Source organism: Microcebus murinus, chromosome 6 (assembly GCF_040939455.1).
Source record: "Microcebus murinus isolate Inina chromosome 6, M.murinus_Inina_mat1.0, whole genome shotgun sequence".
NCBI classification, from domain to species: domain Eukaryota; kingdom Metazoa; phylum Chordata; class Mammalia; order Primates; family Cheirogaleidae; genus Microcebus; species Microcebus murinus.
In genome coordinates, this window is record NC_134109.1 from 45,290,507 (window position 1) to 45,311,240 (window position 20,734).

Genomic DNA, 20,734 nt, shown 5'->3' on the forward strand with positions numbered 1-20,734 from the left:
CAGCTGTATGTCCACTTTTGCACAGTTTTGTACCCAAACAAGCAATTCCTTATTTTATTAAAAACATTTTCCTACATACTTTCAACACCATAATTTACATAAACACTCCCTCCTCTCTGGACATGCATACTGCTTGCAAGTGAACTACGTGGGACATCCATGAGTAAAAATAATTGGAGGAGTAGAGAGACTAGAGACTGAAGGCATCAATTTCTCCATGATGACTAGCTAAAAACACTGTAGTGGTTTTCCCTATTTTTTTGTGCCAAACCTCTGGCATTTGACTAAATTTCGCTTCTTTCCCTCCTTTAAGGGTCCCACCGCTTTCTCGAGGTCTCTAATCTTGTTTCCCAGTTGTGTCAATGAGCAAAGGGTCATTGCTGGGTGGTTTCCCTTTCGAAGGGTTTGAGACAGTTCGAGAAGACTATGAGACTTTTAAAACTCGGGTGTTCTAATTAAGAGGTATCTGAGTCTTCCTGACCTAAATTTTTTTTGAGCCGTGCATCTGCTAGCGGGGCAGTTACCCTAGCTTCTTGTTTCTGAACCGAGTCCCCTCAACATAGCACAACAGCAAATGGGGGAAGTGGAAGAAAAGTAGGGAACAGAAGGACCAGCTCTCCATCACTAGTCAGCCTTCAACAGGTAAAGTTCTTTAGCTCTTCCCTGTCCCTGCAGGCACCGTTCCAGAGTTATTAAGATTCTTCAAGGTGTGGCTGAGGGTGGGGTGAATGAAGGATGTATATCCATCTGAATGCTTTAATGGACTGTTAGTTCTAAATCGCATATAAAAATACTCAAATACGTACAAAGAGCTGGAGAGGGTGGGGAAACGATTTCTGAGTAAAATTCGTACAACTGTGTTGTGTCTTCCCCCCACCCCCAAACGAGAGCGTCGCGGAACATGTTCGACTGGTATCTGGCGGGAGCTTCCGAATGAGTTAAGGACGCCTGCAAACTCCTGGGAGTCCAGTAGGAGTTGCTGATAGTGCCGGACATTGCTTGCAAAGCATTTTTTGTGGTTCACCTCCCTCTTGGGTTTTCTCATTCTTTTGTGGGATGTTCATGGAGCGGGCTTGGGCATTTACTTTTTAAAGTTTCTACATCCCAAATCCCTCTCTCCAGCTCCCGGGGTGCGGCACGTCTCACAGCCCTGAGACTTTTGGACTCACTCCAGGTGTGGGGAGGGGGCGGGAGGACTTTGTTCCCCCAAAACGACCTTGCTCTGGGAATTTCCTGCGGCCGTTTCTCACGGGCAAGCCCCCTCCTCCGGCTGGGACCACAGACGCCCACTAACGCGGGCCCCCCCCAAGGCCGCAGCCCCGGGCGCGGACAGGCGCGCCCCTCGGCCCACCGCGCCCCCAGGGGAGGCCGCCCGCGCTCCCTCCGCTCCCCCTCCTCAGGGCCCGCCGCCGAGAGCCCGGATGTTGGAATCTATCCCTGCGCTGGGTCCTTCATTTCCATAAAAGGGCAGCACTCCGCAGGGCCGAGATTGCCGCCGCTGCCGGCGCCCCCCGCACCCCCCCTCGCGCGGCCCCCAGCTCGCCGCGCGCCGCCCCGCCCCCGCCCCGGAGGCCGCGCAGCCCCCGCCCCGGAGCGCGCCCGCGGGGAGGGCGGGCAGGGGGCGAGGCCGGCCGGACCCGCTCCGGCCCGCACGGCGCGGTGGGGGAGGAGGGAGCAGGCGCGCCCAGCCCCAGCCGGACTCGGACTGAGGGGGCGGGGAGAGAGGGGTGGAGCGCGGGGAGCAGCGAGGGGCCGCGACGACGGGACTCCATTAGCGGCTCCGGCCCGCAGCAGCGCTTCGCCGGCTGAGGAGCGGGACGCGGACGCCGCCCCACGCTGCCCCACGCCTGCTGCGGCGCGAGCCCCCGGCCGGGAGTGCGAGGAGCGCGCGGTGAGGGCCGCGACCAGGCTGGGATCTGAGGGGAGCGCGGGTGGGGAGGAGGAATGTTGAGCCTCCGGCGGCGTCTCTCCGGGCCGGGGTGCGGCCGGCCGGCGGGAGGGCGGGCGGGCAGGTGAAGCCCGCCGCGGTCCGCTAGGCTGGGACTGCGCGGGGCGGACGGGCGGCGCCGGCCGGCGGACTCAGGACCGCGCGGGTGAGCGCGGCGCGGCCGCCGGGCAGGGGCGCGGGCGCAGAGTGCAGCCCGCAGCCCGGCCCCGCCGCCGCCCGCCCGAGTTTGCGCGGAAGCCCCGGGTGCCCCGCTTTCTCCCACCCCGCGGCCGACACCGCGAGTTCGGTGGGATTTGCCTTCCTCTGGGGGAGTGACGCTTACAAGAGCCATTTCCTCCGCGCTCGCAGGAAGGAGCCATGGCTTTGGACGGGATAAGGATGCCAGATGGCTGCTATGCGGACGGGACGTGGGAACTGAGTGTCCATGTAACGGACCTAAACCGCGATGTCACCCTGAGAGTGACCGGGGAGGTGCACATTGGAGGGGTGATGCTGAAGTTGGTGGAGAAACTCGGTGAGTAGCATCCCAGCCGCGTCAAAGTCGCGACTTCCCAGAAAGGAGGGGGGAGGAGAGGAAAGAGACTTGCGGCGGGGGGAGGGGCGGATTTTGGAAATCTGGAAATCTTGGCATCCCGCACATGCTTTTTAAAAAATTTAAAATGTTGTGATATTTAAGCAAATAGACCTGTCCCCTTTGCATCTTGTTTTGTTTTGTTACTCTTTGAATTTTCATAATGTGATTCGAGCCTTCCAATTACAAACTTAATTGCGTAGTTACGGGGGCGGGGAATTCCTTAATTGTTAACATCTCTACCTACTTCATGTGAAAGAAATGAGGAAAGTATGCAAATGAATGTTGGGAGGGTGATATGGGGTCTGTGGTCATCTCTTTCTTCGGTGTACCTCAATGTTGGTGACCTTTGGTATTGAGGATGATACAAAATCCATTTAAGAAAAAAACATACTGGTAAATGTGCAACTACTGGCGCCAATATGAAGTTTTTGTAGCTGTACTGTTACGTGGTTGAGTGCATTAAAATGTTCCAGTCATCCACTCTTACGAGGGGTGGGGCACTGTTTGACAAACTTGGTCTACATAGACTGTGCTCGAAGTAAACTATTTCGAGCGTTCAATTTTATATTAATAGCATGCCAGTGAAATAACTTTGTGTTAAAAAGCACTTTATTAAACTAACTCGAAGTCTACAATATTAGCTTGAGTATAAATATATACTGGATTGATTCTGTCTCAGTTTTAAATAATCGGGTATCTTACAGTACAAAGCATAAAGAATTTTGCACTACACATTTTGTCATGAATGAAACCATTTTTTAGCTGGAAGAATCAACTAAATAGATCATTTTATCATAAGAGAAATGCTCAGAGGACTGTCTTCATGAGCTTTAAAGTGCCTTTTGTATATAACGCAGCTGTGGGATAAGGTGATATGTGTGACATTGTCTTTCTAGATTAAAATTGTTTTTTGGTTTTGGGGGCTTTTTGAGGGTTTTTTTCTTTGGTCTTTTTTTTTAAACACAGCGTTCATTCTTCAAGCCACACTGGAAAAGTAGAGAGTTATTATTTATCAGGAAATCTGTTTCTTATCAGGGTATTATTACATACCTACCGTATAAACTTACTGAAATACACTCTGATGCAATTTGCAAAATAAGGCAGAATTCATTTAGGTGGACCTGCCTTCTGCCGCTGTAGGAAGTTTAATTATTGAAGGATCAAAGAGAAGCTCCTTACAAGGTAGCCTCCTGAGACTGTTCATTGTTTGACTCTGGAAGACATAGCCTAGGAAAGAGAGCCCTCCTAGGTAGTAGCCCTTTAGAAATTAGGTTTCACCCTATTGCTTAACCAATTAACTGGCGGTTAACAGTGTTTTTATCTGATTTGAGCAAGTAAATCTCTTGTTTGCAAAATGTGTATGAACCTTTTTTGTCCAGTACTGTTATGGAATTATTTAAGGATGGCAATATCAAATATGTTTATATTTCCTTTGTTCCCAAAGGGAACAAGCATTTGTATCAGAGACTATCAAATATATGATAAATGGACCTTAATACTTCGGTCTCAATGAGATATTATTTATATTGCAAAAAAGGAGCTGTTGAAGGTGACTGAGACAACTTGTAGTTCTCGAAAGCCAGGCTTTAGCTAATGAATAAATAATGATTTCTATATTTATTTTGCATTGATTAGAACTGTTTTGTTATAGATTCACAGTCATAAATAGAAATATGGAGAATAAATTGTATGCAGACAGAATTGATGTTAATTTTAAGTAACTATAATCTTAATCTTTTTTAATGCTGATGCATTTTTAATTTTTTTATGCAGAGAAAGAAGCCTAACAAGGTAGGAAGTGCTGTGCATATGGGAACCTTGCATCTTTCTTGAATTGGACAAATATGATTCTTCTTGTGCTTTGAGTTCTAAATAGAAAGTACTTTTCAGCATAATTCTGACTTTCCTGTTTGGTATAAGTAGAGTTAGACAATTTTTTGCTCCTGGTTTTTAGGACAAGATACTTCGAATAGTAAACTATTTTGTTAACCTGTTGGCAAGTAAATGGAAGAAAAATTCAGCAGGAAAGCATTGAAAACATCCACAAGCCAGGCTAGTCAAATAAGAAAAGAACATTGTAATTTTTTAGAGTTGCCTGAAACTGGAATGGCTTGTCTTTTGAAACCCTGAGTTATGTGGCTGAAGGTATTTTAGGGGCAGACTGGATGACTACTTGCCAGCAGTGGCTAAGGTGGATCAAAGGCTCTTGCATTCTAGATAAGAGGTGGAGATCACGGTAAGGTTGAGATGGCCTCAGAACAATGATGGGCAATTAGCAGAATCTGACTACTGTGGCCTTGGAGCAATTATGACAAAAGGTACTGCACCCTTCACCTACATCTTCAGACTGCAAACTGCCTGATAACTTCCTAATCTCTAGGAACCATTGTATGTTAAGTTTGTCTTACCATTTAATGTTGGTGATGGCAATTATTTCCCTGGAGTTAATAGATCCCAGGATTACTCCTCAACATTGTATTACAATTTGTGTGTGTGCACATGTGGAAGTTTCTGGGTAGAGGCTTATTTGCTTTCATTGGTTTCTCAAAGGGGCCTATGATCAAAAAAGTTAATGACATAGCTCTACAATTTGGCCCCTGAGCATCAGTCTTATTGGGAAGCTACAGTGTTTATCTCAGACTGAGGTGTTTTAAGTAAGACAAAAACATAAATAATGTTTCCTCCATATGGATCATGGATATCTTTGGATTTAGTTAGAATTTTTTTTTTCCTCCTCATGTGTCAACTTGAATTAGTTAGAATCTTACAAAAAACTTTTGCACCTCAATTATGGTCATTAAAATATGATTCTTAGATTTATGACTTCAAAGATCTGCAAGTTCTTTTTTAAATCTTAATGTAAAACACATTTGTCATTTTGCATTAATCTTTTAAAAGAAAATAAAGACTATATGCTGTGAAGAAGAGAGCTTTAGGGAATTATATCCTGATGTGACAAAGTCTTTTTCATCTGTGACTCAGTCTGTGCTGATGCTAGACAAATAATTGATCGTCTCAATGTTTATACCTCATCTTGAAATTGAAAAATTGTTGTTTTCACTCATTTATTTTCTTAACATCCAAATTGAAAGCTTTAAATAGAATTTTTAAAATTTAGTGGGGTTTTTTTTGTTAAAAACAAATTTCAAATGTGTATAGTGTTTTTTAAAGAAAAAATATAAAACATTAGGGATGAGGATTGTAAAAACAAGACATTAGAGAATGAAACTGTAAAATAATTGTATGCAAAAATGAATTTTGTAAAGAATTAGGGAAAATCCCAATTTTGTGGGATTCTTCTGTCTGTCATTGAGAAGGATTAAAGAAAACCTTTGTACTCAGTGGGATTCAAAGTTTAGTCAACCTTGAGGACTCTGAATACCAAAGAGATGGTTAGTTTTAATGCTTGGTGGATGTGTTCACTGAGGGTTTTTAAAATTTTCTTTTTCTTCATGTTTTTCATTTTTATTTATTTTATTTTTGTTTTGATTTCCTTGTTTTTCTTTTTTTTGTTTTTTGTATTTTCTTTTTTCCTGTGTTTCCTTTTTTTTTATTTTTGTCATTCTTTCTTGTATTATTTGTGCCTTCTTTATACTGCAAGTTTTGAAATGTTTAGTGAGTTTTAGTATCATTTTATAAAAATTATCTTTTTAAAACTTTCACATATAATTAAATTTCTACTTTTCTATAAAAATTAATTTTTGGTAGAGAGTAAAGAACTCACTGAATGGAAGTGTCCAACCTCCAGCTCTGTGAGCTAAGAGGGAAAAATAGACTGGGTGATTGCTAAGTTTCTCCCAGCTCTGATTCTATGAGTATGAGGAATGTAGAAGTTGGGTTAGATCAGGTCAGATAATAATCCAGAGGGAAAAAATGCAAGTTGAGGGACTCAGAAATAAATAAAATGTATAGAGTTGCCTTAGGAAATTTGAGGATTGTGTTTCTGACTGTGGCCTTTAGAAAGTAGTAGTCCCTGCTTTCAAGTGTGTCACGTTCTTGCCATGTAATAATGAAAAAAGTGCATTTATGTTGGAGTTGCATGTTAGGATCAAGTTAGGTTGTAAAGTCTGTACACATGACCAAAAAAAGTAGTAGATTTTAGTAAAATTACACTAAAAATCCTTTATAGAGGTCATTGAGTATGCTGTACATTCATTGAATCTCACAGAAGTAGAAAATAGGTAGTTTTTCCTCTAGGAACTCCAAAAGTTAAGTCTCTTTAGTTGAGTGCCAAAGAAATTGGCTTGCGTTAGGGGCTTTGTTACACAAAAAAATACTTTAAACATCAGGATCAGAGTTTGGCAAGATGCACACAGGGAGAGAGATGCATATGTAACTGGACAGCTCCCATCTCAGACTCATGCTTAGTGCTCCCTGGGGAAGGCATATGCTTTTTTAGTGAAATGATGTCTATGCTGTTGAAATCCTCAGTTTTTCTCCCTGGGGGCTTATGGTTGAGTTCATGGAAATTAAATGTCTACATGCTGCATCCTTATTGCATTCATAGTGAAATATATTAAGATTATAAGAAATTGTTTAAAATCTTTGGAGGTGGCGTGGGAGAACCACTTAATGGCAAAATGTTAAAGTGAATTGCGTCTTTGTGTGATAGCAGGTTTAGCCAGTGGTTAGAATACTGTTAATGATTCATAGGAACTACATATTGGATTTTATCTGTTTCTTAGCAAATTTTAAGCTCCTTATAAATAGAGGACAGTACATAAATTTCACTATAATTCTATGGTACCTAATAAAGTTTGAGATAGTCCTTGGCCATGTTATAGGGTATTTGCTGTCATATGTGGGGTTTTTTTGTTGTTGTTATTGCGATGTTTAAGTTTTTTAAGATAAAAACTGTTTCCAGATAGTTACTTATAGAGACACTAAAAGGAATATATGGTTTATTCATATTCATATGGTTTATTCATTTATTTCCTTACAAAAGACCTTGTTGGAAATGTCTAATAGTTACCGGAGAAAATCGAAAGAAAATATTAAAGTTTTTGCTTATTATCTTCAACACTTAATTTTTAAAAATTTTAAACTACAAATTTAAGGAGCAATTTAATGAACACTGTATAATCTTTTTTTTTTTTTCTTTTGAGACAGAGTCTCGCTTTATTGCCCAGGCTAGAGTGAGTGCCGTGGCGTCAGCCTAGCTCACAGCAACCTCAAACTCCTGGACTCAGGCAATCCTGCTGCCTCAGCCTCCCGAGTAGCTGGACTACAGGCATGCACCACCATGCCCGGCTAAGTTTTTCTATATATATTAGTTGGCCAATTAATTTCTTTCGATTTTTAGTAGAGACAGGGTCTCACTCTTGCTCAGGCTGGTTTCGAACACCTGACCTTGAGCAATCCACCCACCTCGGCCTCCCAGAGTGCTGGGATTACAGGCGTGAGCCACCGCGCCCGGCCTGTATAATCTTTATCTAGATCATTAGTTAACATTTTGCCATGTGAATTCTCTATATACACAAACACATTTTTTGGAACCATTTGAGTAAGTTGCCAACATCTTAACCTTTCATCCCTAAGTACTTTAAGTATGTATCACCTAAGTACAAGTACCTTCTCTTATATAATTGCAGTACAATGTTCAAATTCAGGAAATTTAACATTGATTCAATTCCATAATCGAATATACGTCCATATTCCAATTTTGTTAGTTGTTCCAGTAATGGCCTTTGCTTTTTTCCATCTGGGATCTCATTCCACATTTAGTTGTCACCAAATTGGCCTCTTAATCTCCTTTAATATACAGAATGGCCACCAGGTGTGGAACTACAGGAGAATATATAATAAATGGCTTATTGATACTACATTAATATATAAGTAAAATAATAGTGTTTGTTTCCAAACTTTATGGGCACCTTGCAGTTTTTCAGCTTTTGTCTTTCAAGACATTGTTTTATCTTTTTAAAATAAGCTTCTTTATCAGTGCATTTCACTTAAGAGTGATATGTTTATAGGTTCTGTTTCATATACTTTAAAATTTAGTTTATTTAGCTTCCCATTAGATAAGCTGTGGATAATATTTTTAGACATCGTTTGATACAGATTTCCTGTAATGTCAGCTGTCCTCAGACTGTAGTAAGTACTATTAGATACATAGCTTATAAAGAAACATGTTGCCTCATTTGTCAGATCTGAATACTACTTCTGGCACTGCCACTTTACTGGTTTGTATGATCTTTGCACAACTAATTCAACCTACTGAGTGGGTTTTGATTTCTATAAAATAAAAATTAAAAAAAATTCCTCATAGGTTTTGGCGAGAATTAAATGAGATAATACACATGAAGTTGCTTTATATAAACTATTAGTGCTATACAAGTGAGATTGACTACTTTCTCAGTGGCATTGAAAGTTTCTGCATATATTGAAGTAGAAAAAAAGAAAATGGGGTTAAAATGTAATCTAGAATAGTTAACATTAATAAGTTCCAGCTTTCCTGGTGGGGAATTGTACTTCTCAGGAGTTTAGTTTGGGATTGCTTTCTGTTCCCATCCCCTAAACAATAAGAAAAATATCTATCATTCTACTCTTCACCCACTTCCAGACACACACCTGTCTCTGTAATGTCACAAAGCTGTTTAAATACTGCTTCACAAGGTTTCTGAAATGCAATGGACCAATAGTGAATGATAGTATTCTAGGGATTTGAAAAATTTATACCCTTGAAAGCATCAGTGTAAATTAATTCTCTACTTAATACATTCTATAAGAGCAATGATTTTTATTCATTTATAACAAAGGAATGAAATAAAATTGTTTCTTGGCACATGAAAACATTGGGCCTATTTAGAAACTAATGAAAGTGGTTTCAGAAAAGAGCTACTGTATGTAGGGTTTTTTTTGTTTGTTTTTTTTTTTGAGACAGAGTCTTATTCTGTTGCCTGGGCTAGAGTGCCATGGTGTCAGCCTAGCTCACAGCAACCTCAAACTCCTGGGCTCAAGCTCCTACCTCAGCCTCACTAGTAGCTAGGACTACAGGCATGCGCCACCATGCCCACCTAATTTTTTCTATATATTTTTAGTTGTCCAGCTTGTTTCTTTCTATTTTTAGTAGAGATGGGGGGGGGGTCTCACTCTTGCTCAGGCTGATCTTGAACCCCTGACCTTGAGCGATCCTCCCACCTTGGCCTTCCAGAGTGCTGGGATTATAGGCGTGAGCTATCACGCAGGCCCTATAGTATTTTACTGAAATAAAAATGCTAAAGATGTGGTACATTAAAAAAAGGTATGTGTCCAGTGTGAGGTAAACAAATATTTTAAAAATAATTCTTTTTTTTAAATTAAGAGATGTAACATTCTGCACTTGGATTTGTGGTTACAAATTCATATTCATTATATTTCACTCTTAAATTATTTGCATAATTATAATTGTTTTTTCCTGTTGAGTTTTTTTCATTTCTTTTTTTTTCCCCTAGAATGTTACGGTGTTACAAATGTTTTGGTTACATGGAATGTTTTTATCCTGCTTGAGTCAAAGTTGTAAGTGTGCCTATCACCCAGGTAGTGTAGGTACATTGTATCCATTAGAGTATGATTTTTGCCCATCCCCTCTCCCTCCCACCTGCACAATTTCCATGGAGTTTTACTTCCATCTGTGCACATGAGACGAGTGCTGATTATTAAGTTCCAAGAGTTTAAGAGTGAGTACATGTATTTTTTTCCTATTTTTGCCATACTTCATTTAGGAAAATGGTCTCCAGTTCCATCCAGATTGTGGCAAAAGGTATTTATTCATTTTTATGGCTGAGTAGCACTCCGTGGTATACATATACCACATTTTATTAATGCACTCATGAACTGATGGACACTTGGGTTGATTCCACATGTTTGTGATTGTGAATTGTGCTGCAATAATCATTCGAGTGCAAGTGTCTTTTTGATAAAATGACTTTTTTTCCTTTGGGTAAATACCCAGTGGTGGGATTGTTGGATCAAATGGTCGGTCTAATTTTAGTTCTTTGGGGAGTCTCCGTACTATTTTCCATAGAGGTTGTACTAGTTTGCAGTCCCACCAACATTGTATAAGTGATCCTTTCTCTCCGCATTCATGCCAGCATATATTGTTTTGGAACCTGTCTATATAAGCCATTTTCACTGGGGTTAGATGATATCTCCTTGTGGTTTTGATTTGTGTTTCTTCGATGATTAGTGACATTGAGCATTTTTTCATGTTTATTGGCCATTAGTCTATCTTCCTTTGAAAAGCTGCTCATGTTTTGCCCACTTTTTAATGGGGATGTTTGATTTGCTAATTTGCTTGAGTTCTTTGTAGATTCTGGTTACTAGCCCTTTATCATGCAAATGAATTTAGATATCTAAGACTTCTGTCTCTTTGTGATTTTGATTTGCATTTCTCCCATTCTTTAGGTTGTGTATTTGCTCTGTTGATTGTTTTCTTGGCTGTGGGGAAGCTTTTTAATTTAACCAAGTCTCATTTATTTATTTTTGTTGCTGTGATTGCTGGGGGAGGGGGATCTTCATCAATTTTTTGACTAGAGCAATATCTAGAAGAATTTTTTCCAATGTTTTCTGCTAGAAATCTTATGGTTTCATGCCTTAGATTTTGTTTGTCCCTCTTGAATTAATTTTTGTGAGTGGTGAGAGATACAGATCCAGTTTCAGTCTTCTACATGTGGTTGTCCAATTTTCCCAGCACCATTTATTGAATAGGGATTCTTTTCCCTAGTGTATATTACTGTCTACTTTGTCAAAGATCAGATGGCAATATGTGAATGGTTTTATATCTGGTTCTCTGTTCCATTGGTCTATGTGTCTATTTTTGTGCCAAGACCATGCTGTTTTGGTTAGTACAGCCTTGTAGTTAGTATTTTTTTCTTAATGTCAGGCCTATTGAGGTATAATTTACATGTAGTAAAATTCATCCTATTTAGTGTAATGTTCTGGGTTTTTCAACATCTTCATAGTCATGTAGAACTACTACAATCAAGATGTAGAACTTTTACAACAGTCCATAAAGTTTCCTTGTGTTCTTTGTAATTAGCCCATCTCAACTCCAGCTTCTGAAAATAGTTTGCCTTTTCTAGAATATCCTATTAATGGAACCATACAATATCTAGCTCTTTGAATCTGGTTTCTTATGTTTCACATAATACATTTTAGTTTCCTTTGTATGTTATCAATATTTTTTTATTGTTGAATAGTAGTAGTCCATTGAAAGGATATGTACCACAGTTTATCCATTCAGCAGTTCAAGGGCATTTGGGTTGTTTCCACTTTTGGGAGGTTATGAATAAGACTGCTATAAACATTTATGGGAATATATATATTTTTTGGTGACAACCTTAGGAGTGGGATTGTTGAGTAGTGTCCCTAAGTACATGCTTCAAGTTATAAGAACCTGCCAGACTTTCCCACAGTGGCCACATCATTTTGCCTTCAGCATTATGAGAGAGTTCTAGTTGCACTAGTCCTCCTCCACTCTTGTTATTGTCAGGGTTTATTTTTTTGTTTGTTTTAATTTTAGCCATTCTAATAAACAGTAGTGGTATCTCATTGTAATTTTAGTTGCATTTCCCTAATGACTAACCTACTGGCTAGGTAGATTTTCAATTTTCAGAATCTCTGTAGATAACCACAGAGTAAGCCTTTATTTAAGTTTGTTCCCCTTGGTTTGTAATGTGTAATATATTAGAACTCTTTGAAGATGGTTCTTAAAAAAATGGCAACTCTCTAAACTAGAACATACATAAACAATATCTAAAAATATCTAAATCTCTTTAAAGATATCTATTTTGCAACTATACTCTTGTGGTTTTATAAAAAGAGTTAGTATCCAAATCCTACTCTGCTTTCCTTCTTTGAGAATATTGTACATATTTATTCAGAGTGGCTTACCTAGAGTTACATAGTACAATGTTTTAAATATTAATTGAAATACCTTCTGATATTCTCTCTCAACTTCAGTAATTCTGCTTTTAAGTGAATTACTATATATGAGAGAAAAAAGGAGATAAGCAGTAAATGATTAAAATGTGAGGATTACATCTAGATTTGCATTCAGGATTCGGGTTTCAGACTGGACTATCTAGATATACAAGGACCAGCCAGCATCATTGCATACTTGGAGTGACCCTTGTACACCTTTCATGGTTATCAAGCTAATAACCTCCAACCCAAAAGGAGTGATACCTACTTTGGAATCTGTAGTCTTTTCTCAGATATTTAACTGTTTTATTTTTATATCATGCTGTAACTAAAAATGTATTTTAAAGATCACTTGTAATTTCAAAGCATTAATGTAATGATGTTTTTGATATCTTTTTCTTAATGGAACACTCAGGGTTATGAATAAAACACCAATAAAGTGCTAGCATTATTGATTGCAGATGAAGTTGTCTATTGGGTAAGTGCCTCCCAGCTTAATGTTCCTTAATGTAGTTCCTGGGTTCAGATTTAAGAATCTTATAACCTTTGAAATTAAAAATAACTTGAAGAAAAAAGGGAAAAAAAATAAAAATAACTTGAAAAAAAACAAATGATTGTTGTATCAGTTTAAAAAGTTTTATGGAAGGTAGTAATGAATTCTGTTGCTGAGATAGAATGCTCTTGTTACAGGGCATAGATTGGGAGAGACAGCAGTTCTGTCTCAGAAACTGGACTTTACCAGATTCTGGGTGTATGACCTTGAGCTGTGTGACCAACTGCCTTATTTGTGCTTCTGGTTCCTAATCTGGAAAATAGATAAACTATGTTAAATGGAGAGTATTTCTATAAATTTAATATTCCAATTAGACAAATGCCTTTAAAAGGTGAACTTTGTTAATGGTTAAGAGCTTAGTCTAAGTAAGATGTGGCTACTTTGTAGTTATATATGACCTTGGGCAAATTATTTTAGCTTTTCCTGACAGACTGTTTAATCTCATATAATCTTTGTTTACTTATCTGTTTTTAGGAGTTAATGTATTGACTAAATATAGTGTTAAAAAGATTAACAGAATCCATGGTGGTTAATAGAATGACTATACTAAGAGCTCCATAAAATGTATTCCACATGGGAGGCCGAAGCAGGAAGATCACTTGAGGTCAGGATTTCAAAACCAGCCTGAGCAAGAGCAAGACCCCGTCTCTACTTAGAATGGTTCTTGGCACATAGTATTAGTTGTAATAATTATTTTATTGAGGATCCTGTTGGATGTTGGGCCTGGGAAATCTCACAGTTATCTCACCTTATGAATTTGGGGAATAAATGCCTTAAGGAACTTAGAATAGCAGAGAGGGATCTTAGGATGAGTTGGGACATTGTTGTGTAAACAGTTTTGCATGAAGATAATTCTGCACACTCATGCTCTATTTTTGGTAGGTTATAGAGGTATATAGCATGAGACAAGTGGAAACTAGAGGTACATGAACTTGATTTCATTAGCAGTAGCAAATATTTATGGAGAGCCAAACATTATGTTAGGTAATGGGATGTAGTCCCTTGCTCTCTATGTGAGCAGTTTTCTACTAAAAGTGAAAACAGAATGTTGCTTTGAGTTGATGGTCTGGTTGAGAAGTGCCAAATAAATGGCATTTGAGTACAGGTAGATGATAGAGATTTAGAAGCGTGAGTAATGACTGGCTTTATTTGAAGAGTGTCAGGGTGAAAAGTTAGGAAGAAAGACATTCAGGTTGGGGATTGCAGTGTTCATGATGTATTGTAGAATAGCTTGAGAAATAGAAGATAAGTTTACAGAGAGGAAAGATATAGTTAGTAAATGTGAAATACTCCATTATTCCTTCATTTATTCCTTCACTCAACCACTTAATATTTTTAAATAAGAACCTACTGAATGCCAGAGACTATACTACAAACTGGAGTGAACAGAATTAACTCTTTCCTTACCTTCACTCAACTTGCAGTCTTAGGGTAAAGATAGACTTTGAATAGTAATTACTGTAGTGTGATGAGTGTTATGGTAATTGAAATAGTTATAGGGGTGTGTACTGGGGAACCTGACTTAGTATATACAAAAGGATTTCTGGAGGGAAGTGACTTAAGCTGAGACCTGAAGATGAGTTAGAAATTAGGAGAAAAATGGCAAGAAATACCCCGGGGTGGGGTGGGGGGGATGGCAGAACAACAGGTTAGGGAGAGGCTGAGAATTCCCAGGGTGAGAAGTGGAGCATGGGAGGGTGGCCAGTTGAGAAGCTGAAAGAAGTCTAAAGATGATGGAGAAGCAGCCATGGGGACCCAGAGGCCTGACATGAGGCTGAAGAAGAAAACAAGTGCTTAAAGTGCTTTGTGAACCAGATTTAAAAGATTTGACATTATCCTAGAGCTGTAAGATGCCAATAAAAGATTGAAACAGGGAGAGACATCAGATTTTTATAAATTTGAAGTTTATCATATTCATATAAGTCAATAGTATAAGGTATAAGCAGTGATAAGCCTCTTGGATTTTAAGAAATATTTTTAGGGGGGATTTTTTTAATTTATTTTTTTCAGCATATTATGAGGGTATAAATGTTAAGGTCACGTATATTGCCCTTGCCCCTGTCCCCCCTTAAGAAATATTTTTTCTAGTAGTCTACATTCCAGTTCTCTATTAGAATTAGTATTTTCTGAGATAAAATTTAAAATGTCAAAGGCAATTAATTTTTTTTTTGACCTTAACACATCAAGGTACAAAGCCAATTAAATATTCTTATTTTCATTTGAACTATAGAATAGCTAGTGCCTTTGATCACCTTTAAAAGACAAATCCAGTTAGTAATTCAGTGAGTCACATACTAACTGGAGAATTTAGCCCTGATGTTACTGTCTTAGAATTTGTCAGACATTTACATTGTGTGGAATCTGAGCCCTATCTTCCAGGAACTAAGCTAAGTTGAACACAATTAGCAATAAGCCTTCAGGATTGGATAGAAAGTTCCTCTGAAAATGAATAATTGGCATACTTTCTATTTGTGCACCCTTTAATTGCACGCATGGCTTATATGATTTGATAAAGCTTCTCAACTATTTTGAGTTAGTGTATCTTATAGTATCAAATAATAAGTTGGAATTGATAGACATTATTATTTGGATTTGTAACTTCAAAAGGCTATTTGTAAACTTAGTTGATCTGTTTATTTTGTTTTGAAGAGTGAATTTCCAAGTTTTCAGTCAATTGGCTGTATGGGAGAAATAACAATTTGTTATTTTTTATTAGAAGTTTAGTTTCTGTTTTAGCTGCCATAACAAATATCATAGCCTGGGTGGCTTAAATAATAAACATTTATTGCTCACGGTTCTGGAGGCTGGGAAGTCCAAGATCAGGGTGCCAGCATAGTTGGTTTTTGGTGAGGATCCTATTCCTGGTTCTTCACATGGGGGAGGGAGAGAGAGAAAAGCCAGCTTTCTCCTTTCTCTTCTTGGAAGGGCATTAATACCGTCAGAAGGGTTCTCCCTCTGTGCCCTGATTATCTCCCTACAGCCCCATCTCCAAATGCCATCACATTGGGGATTAGGGTTGTTTTTTTTTTTTTTTTGAGACAGAGTCTCACTTTGTTGTCCAGGCTAGAGTGAGTGCCGTGGCGTCAGCCTAGCTCACAGCAACCTCAAACTCCTGGGCTTGAGTGATCCTTCTGCCTCAGCCTCCCGAGTAGCTGGGATTACAGGCATGCGCCACCATGCCCGGCTAATTTTTTATATATATCAGTTGGCCAATTAATTTCTTTCTATTTATAGTAGAGACGGGGTCTCGCTCTTGCTCAGGCTGGTTTTGAACTCCTGACCTTGAGCAATCCACCCGCCTCAGCCTCCCAAGAGCTAGGATTACAGGCGTGAGCCACAGCGCCCGGCCGGGATTAGGGTTTTAATATTATGAATTTGAAAGGACATACAGCCATTGAGTCCATAGCAGTTTCTGAATGCTTTCCATAAATGAACTTCAGCAGTTGACGCTTTAATGTAAAAACAATAATTTTCTTAAGCTAAAATTGAATGGGGTACTTTAATTGAAATATGTTGGCAATTTGAATATGTCAACTTTGATGCCGTTTACAGCTTCTACTAACAGATTAAAAACTTTTGGCCAGATGCATTGGCTCACACCTGTAATCCCAGTGCTTTTGGAGGCTAAGGTGGTGGGAGGATGGCCTTGAGACCAGAAGTTTGAGACCCTGCCTCTATAAAATAAAAAAAATTAGCTGAGTATGGTGGCTTGTACCTGTAGTCCTAGCTACTCAGGAGGCTGAGGAAAGAGGATCATTGAGCCCAGGAGTTCAAGGTGGTTGTGAGCATGACACTGCGCTACAGTGTGGGCAACAGAGCTAGACCCTGTCTCTTAAAAATAAACTAAAACAGAATAAACTAAACTTTTTTTTTTAAGTATGACATATCAGCCAGATTTTTAGAAACAACACTTTGCACAGTTTTCGTATGCATGTTTCGCTTATCACAGTTTAATTAAATAACAACAGTTGTTTAACAACATGGCTCACAATTGCATAAAGTACAAATTTTGCTTGCTTACTCTTCAGTCCACAAATCAGTGTGTAAATAATAGATGTTTATCATCAGTGACCAGTCACTTCACTTTTTTCAAAGTCCGTCTATGATTGGTCACTTTGTACCTTTATACCGTTCGTACACAGACAGCAAAGTGTTTAGTTGTATTGCCTCCCTGTCCCCTAGTAATAAACTCATGATATTTTACAAAAATGGGTAACTGAAAAAGAGAGTTGACCAAGAAAGATAAAGTGAAGAATAAAAATGACCAGCAAAGAAACAAAGTGATAATGAAATGCTGGAAATGAAATTCAAATTAAATGTAAATGTAGTTATAGAAGAAATAGCTCACCATGGGAATGGGAATGCCTTTTCCATTTGGCAGACTGTAGATATGCAGCCAAAGGAATTTAGTGAAGGTGAACTTATTGACATATATGAGGCAAGTGGTGTGACAAAAAGGATGAAGATGTCCCAAAGGAGGTGATGCCTGCAAAAAAAAAAAAAAAAAACCCTGCATGTTGAAGGAACTTTCAAGAGCTACTTCTTGATAATGGAAGCGCAAAGGATAAAATGTTGGAATTTGATCTAAACATAGAAAGGAGTATGCCAAGGCTTAAGATTCTTAATCCACATCATAAGTTACATGAGAAGGCAAGCACTATTTAAGCTACTCTTGTTACTACTGAGAAGGAGAAGGAGGAGGATTCTCAGAAGTTTGAGGAGGACTAGGAAGTTCACAGTGGTGAACAGAAGAAACATAGCAGGATTCCCCAGTGGTGTCTCTTGGGCCCTGTTGACTAAATATTTTTAGTAATTGTTTCAGTGAAATTGAGCATATTGTGAAAGAAAGGGGTAAAGTCCTCTAAAAGTTTGACAGCTGAGTTTCTAGGTGGTATAAGTAAATGGCTTGAGCAAATAGTCTGAAAGTCTTAATTTGGAAGGCAGGAAGACACTGGCCTACGATGTTATCTGGTTTGGTCAGTCTGTGTGGTTTGCTTATGAGAGGGTTGGAACCAGCTTCTTAGTAGCTTTGTTGCTAGCATGCTAGGATTTTAGTGTTCTTTAACATCATTAAAGACAGGCTAAATTCTTAATTATGGTGATAGTTATATTATCTCATTTGGGGCTCAAGAGGATCCTAAAACAAAAGGAAAAAGCAGAAAGCTTTACGATATTAGCAGAGTGCAAAAATATATGTATTTACCAGAAGTAAGGCATGTACCCAGTACAATGAAAAGTCGCCTAATCAGAGAATATCTACTGTAATATAAATTTTGCTTCTGGTTTATGGAAGTGTGAAAATGCTAAACAAATTTGCATTTGTTTCCTGAATGAATACTTTTAAAATATGCAACTAGAAATTTTTGCCATCTTTAAGTAACATCTTATCTCTTACTAAAAAGATTTATTATTTTTAAATGTGGTTACTTAAGGTAAGAAAAAATAAATTATTTGATCAACTTTCTATTTAGCATTTTTCTTGACATTTGAAGCAATTAAAAGAATTTTAATAATTGCATTTTTAGAAGCCCATATGAAAACAGTCAAGCAGAAGAATTGGTGAACCTCTTAGGAAAAGATTAAATACTGTGTTTTTAATAATGTATCCCTTTGTGCTCATATTTTCTAGAGTATAAGCTAGCTGTAATTGCATAGGAGGCATAATATTTTCTCTACAGCAAAAAGCTTTGAAATATTTTATTTCTTTGCTTTTTTTTTTTTTTTTTGGTGACTCAATGCTGTGATACCAAAAGCTATCTGGTAGAATAAGCAATATTTGTGTACTCAGCCTCCAGTGATGAAACTCCAAACCTTCTGTTCCTTAGTATACACGTATGGTATCTTTATAAAATAAGTATACGACCACTTCCTGAATTTGAATAGCTAGCATTCTCTTACAATCGAGGGAGGAGATTTTTATTGATCCAGTTAATGTTTTAGCAATTTGCAGTTTTAATGATGTGAGTTTGACTACCTGTCAGGTACTGTTTATGTGCAACAGGGTACAGAGTGATTGGATCTGTTAAATAAGGGAGGGACACAGGAATAATTCTTTCTAGAATCCTGGCAATATGTTTTGAAGAATTAACATATCTTACTAAAATTTATTATAGAAATAAGACTTTTCTAGGTATACTAAACTATAAGTAGTTCTTCTAAAGAATTACTAAACAAGCTCAACTTATAAATAAATCGTGAAGCTCCTTCTTTTCTCCCCCACAGAAGGAAAATAAACAATGAGTTCATAACTTTTTACTTCTTAGTCTTTCTTTCTGGGAAAGGTTGCATTTGTGGTAGGTTGCTTCTGAAAATCTAAAATCAAAATTTTAAAAACACAGTATATCAGATAAAAAAAGTTACACTAAACCTGGGGGATAACTGAAAATCATGACTTTGAAATTGACTCTCAGAGCATGTTTTTGAGCATGGTCTACCCCCTTCAGTGGCTTTATAATGCAGGTGAATGAGTCTGCTTTGGTGATGATGCTAAAACTTCTATCATGGCAAGTTCCAAGCTGATTGTTGTGTGCGTGTGTGTGTTGCATTCAACTGTCTAATGTTAAGTTTGAAATACCACGCCTCCATTCTTAAAAGTAGAAATATTTATTTAGAACATTTTCCAGAGCCCAGATTAGAACATGGTGGGGAGTTACATGTATGGAAAGTTAGTCCAAAACATATACAGGGAATTTCAATAGTTATTCCCTTATGTGTCTTAATGCCACACAAGAAAAATAAACCATTATTTTCGTGATCCAATAGCATTTTCTTTTTTATTCCCGTTATATAGATACCCATTTTCCTTTTAAAGTCATCATGTTTTTATGTTTCTACTCAGTCTTTAATGAGGAATACTTAAATGTATGTTGGTATCTGAAATCTATTCTGCACATAGTGCATTATACAAGTTACAGTTGCATAGCCTTACAGTTTTACTTGCCACTGTAGAGATAAACTGTGGTATAATATGCTAGATAACTTAAGAGCTCTCAGGAGTTACTGCATTGAGATATAAAACTTTGCACACCACAGCCCCACACACAATTTGTGCCGTTAAGTGCTTTTTGATGTGCAGAGTTGACTCTTATGCTTGCCTGGGTAAGTGTTTCTCAATTGTTGTACCATCATTTTTCTCAGAATTCTGACCAGTGTATAAAATTTGTTTTTGCTACTAATGAATAGTATAGATGCATTCATGTAATACTCTGAGTAGAGCCATTTATGGAACTTGATGTGGAGATACTGTTAGTTTTGAGATAAGATTCTATAATGCAAAGCCAACACCAAAGAAAGATGAAATTTTCTAGAAATTGGGAAAACACTGCTTTGCCTATTTAAGAGGGCTCAATCAGGTCTCTACAAGATTTTCAAGTGATACTCTGCTGAGGGGTAATCAAATTAAAGAATCATAATGATTATAAATGTGTTTTAAGCTTTATGGGATCATTCCAATCACTGTTTAATGCTATAGTAGCTTTCCCTTTTAAAAAAAAACTAAACTAGAAATACTTCTTGGGCCCGCCATCCCCTTTCTGTCTCCTATTATCCATTATTCTGTTCCCTGTTATAGAGAAATATCCAGGAAAAGTTGTCTGTAGTCTTTATTTCTACTTCCTCACCACCCAACCATTGTAACTGAAATGCATTCATCACTTCCACTCTCACAATAACTTCTTTCTTGGTTTCATTCTTGCACACCCCCATTGCTGCAGTTCTTCAAGATTATCAGTGACAATTTTGAAACATAAATCATACC

The 20,734-nt window shown here is 38.3% G+C and overlaps 1 protein-coding gene across 6 annotated transcripts in view; it reads left to right on the plus strand.

Moving 5' to 3' along the window:
- The first annotated feature begins 1,688 nt into the window (after positions 1–1,688).
- Positions 1,689–20,734, plus strand: part of FERMT2 (FERM domain containing kindlin 2) — a 78,832-nt gene continuing 59,786 nt past the window's right edge. For 4 of the 6 annotated variants that reach the window (XM_012757999.3, XM_012758001.3, XM_012758000.3 and 1 more), the window contains exons 1-2: positions 1,759–1,891; positions 2,297–2,462. In XM_012757999.3, the coding sequence (XP_012613453.1) occupies positions 2,306–2,462 (157 nt within the window). In that variant the 5' untranslated portion in view covers positions 1,759–1,891; positions 2,297–2,305. Of the gene's footprint in view, positions 1,892–2,296; positions 2,463–20,734 lie in introns of all 6 variants that reach the window. The other 2 variants (XM_012757998.3, XM_012758003.3) reach the window with 2 other exon arrangements.